This window comes from Vombatus ursinus, unplaced genomic scaffold (assembly GCF_900497805.2).
Source record: "Vombatus ursinus unplaced genomic scaffold, bare-nosed wombat genome assembly UNPS02014779.1, whole genome shotgun sequence".
Classification (NCBI taxonomy): domain Eukaryota; kingdom Metazoa; phylum Chordata; class Mammalia; order Diprotodontia; family Vombatidae; genus Vombatus; species Vombatus ursinus.
Window position 1 is genome coordinate 58,294,447 of NW_020954557.1, and position 2,148 is coordinate 58,296,594.

At 40.6% G+C, this 2,148-nt stretch overlaps 1 protein-coding gene across 2 annotated transcripts in view; it reads left to right on the forward strand.

Annotated features, from left to right (window-relative positions):
- Positions 1 to 2,148, forward strand: part of RBMS1 (RNA binding motif single stranded interacting protein 1) — a 255,087-nt gene that overhangs the window by 232,812 nt on the left and 20,127 nt on the right. For both annotated transcript variants that reach the window (XM_027865728.1, XM_027865729.1), the window contains exon 7: positions 1,713 to 1,819. In XM_027865728.1, the coding sequence (XP_027721529.1) occupies positions 1,713 to 1,819 (107 nt within the window). The remainder of the gene's footprint in view (positions 1 to 1,712; positions 1,820 to 2,148) is intronic.

A 2,148-nucleotide genomic window follows, 5' to 3' on the forward strand; every position in this document is an offset into this window, starting at 1 on the left:
GAAAGGGGTCAGCTTATCAAGGGCTTTAATACAGCTTCCCTTTCTTTTCCTCTATTGTATCTATTTGTCATACCTTTAATCATTGTTACAGAATGTGATGATTTCTGAAAATCCAAACCTCTACTGAAAAGACAAAGAGGGGACTTCATTCACCTTTTGAGATTTGGCCCAATTCCCATCTTCCACCACACCCAGGTTGCCTTAAATGGGAATTCCTTAGGCAGGAAAGCTTGGGGGCGTGGAGACAGGAGATAAACAAAGGGCCCTTTTGTCAAAAGGAGAGTGAATGCTCATACTGATATTCTTGCCAGACATCTAATGTTATGATTTGTGCTCTTGCCTCACCATGCTATGAGTCCAGTTCTCATTCAGAAGCTACCTCTGTTCACATCCCAACATGCCCCATAAGGGTGTTGCCGACTGATTAAAAGGGAAAGGAGTGTCACACAGCAACCCAGACAGCTCATAGGGAAGGAATGACAGGTTCTTTGAGGTTGAGTGGTTTTTTTTTTTTGGTTGTTTTTTGCTTTGGGGTATGTGTGTGTGTGTGTGTGTGTGTGTGTGTGTGTGTGTGTGTGTTTTGGCAGGGTAATATTCTAAGGCAGGTCATACCACAGCTTCCACCCTATGATTAGTGGGTGGGTAGGGGCTGAGCACTAGCAATGATGCAAAATAGGAAATAAATTAGGATAATAAGAGACAAAGAGGAAACGAGTAAATTTTCCGCAAGTAATATTTTTCTCTTTATGGTTATTTGACTTTGAAACAGCACATGAAAGTAGTAATCATGTTACTCTAGGAGACAAAGCACAGAATGTGGGAACCAGGCAGAAGAAGCATGTGATTCTCCTCAATGTACTAATTAGAAACACACAGAAAGAAACAGAGCTTTCAGGAATCAACTACTGTCTTCATGGCTATGGAAAAGCAGAGCAAAACATAAAAGAAGTAGCACAGGAAGAGAAGGGAGCAAGCATTTATTAAGCGCCTACTATGTGTCAGGTACTTTACAAATATTGTCTCATTTTGATCCTCACAACAACCATAGGAGGTAGGTGCTATTATCCCCATTTTACAGTTGAGGAAACTGAGGCAAACATAGTGACTTGTCTAGAATCACACAGCTAGAAAATGCCGGAGTCTGAATTTGAAGTTAGGCCTTCCTGACTCCAGGCCCAGCATTCTATCTACTACAGTGGATACCATCAGGGAAAATACTGATTAGTCCTATTGTCTCAAAGTAGTACAATAGTAAATTTTCTTCTTCTAACTAATTTGCAATCTGGGGGCAATGTTGTATGGTGGACTGTTTATGGAGTCATGGGGCTTAGGTCTAAGTCCCATCTTTTATGCTTGCTATTTGTTTTGACCTTGAGGAAATTGCTTGTAACTTCCTTGAGCCTCAGTTTCCTCATCTGTAGAATGAAGAGGCTTTACTATATGGCTTCTATGATCCCTCATACTCTAAATTTGTGACCTTTTTGAGCCTTTGAGTTGTTATCTCATGGTCCAGGAATAATATTGTTTTATTCTATAATGTACTTTTCACTGATGGGCGATTTCAAAATTCATGTTAATCTTAGCTCTGCTGCAACAGTAGCAATGTTCTTCCCCACTTCCTCCCCCTTAAAAAACCTCTTAGTTTTTCACGTTGTATCCGTGCACTGGTATAGTATTTTGGTTTCACAGTATTCTTTCCCCCATATCCTTAGCTCCTGCAGAACCTCTGTTGTGCAAGTTTGCAGATGGTGGACAGAAGAAGCGACAGAATCAGAACAAGTACATCCAGAATGGGAGAGCATGGCACAGAGAAGGCGAGGTGAGGCTTCTGAGTCTTTCCCCTGAAATCTCAGCGTGGCTGTATAGCAATGACTTCTTCAGGAAATAGTCATAGAAAAGACTTTTTTTAGCCTACCCACACATCACTTTTTGAACAGCTGCCATTGGTATAGATATAGTTTCTATCTTAGAATACATCTTATCTTAAAACTGTCCAGATATACAGGAATCCACAAATCAGGTAAAATGAGAAGAATTTAACACTGGCTGGAGTCTTTAGGTTCCATGGAGCACACAGTTATAGGCTAGTGCTTGGATCCTCTGGGTCAATAGCATGTTTTTTAAGAGGTAACAACATTAAATGCTGCT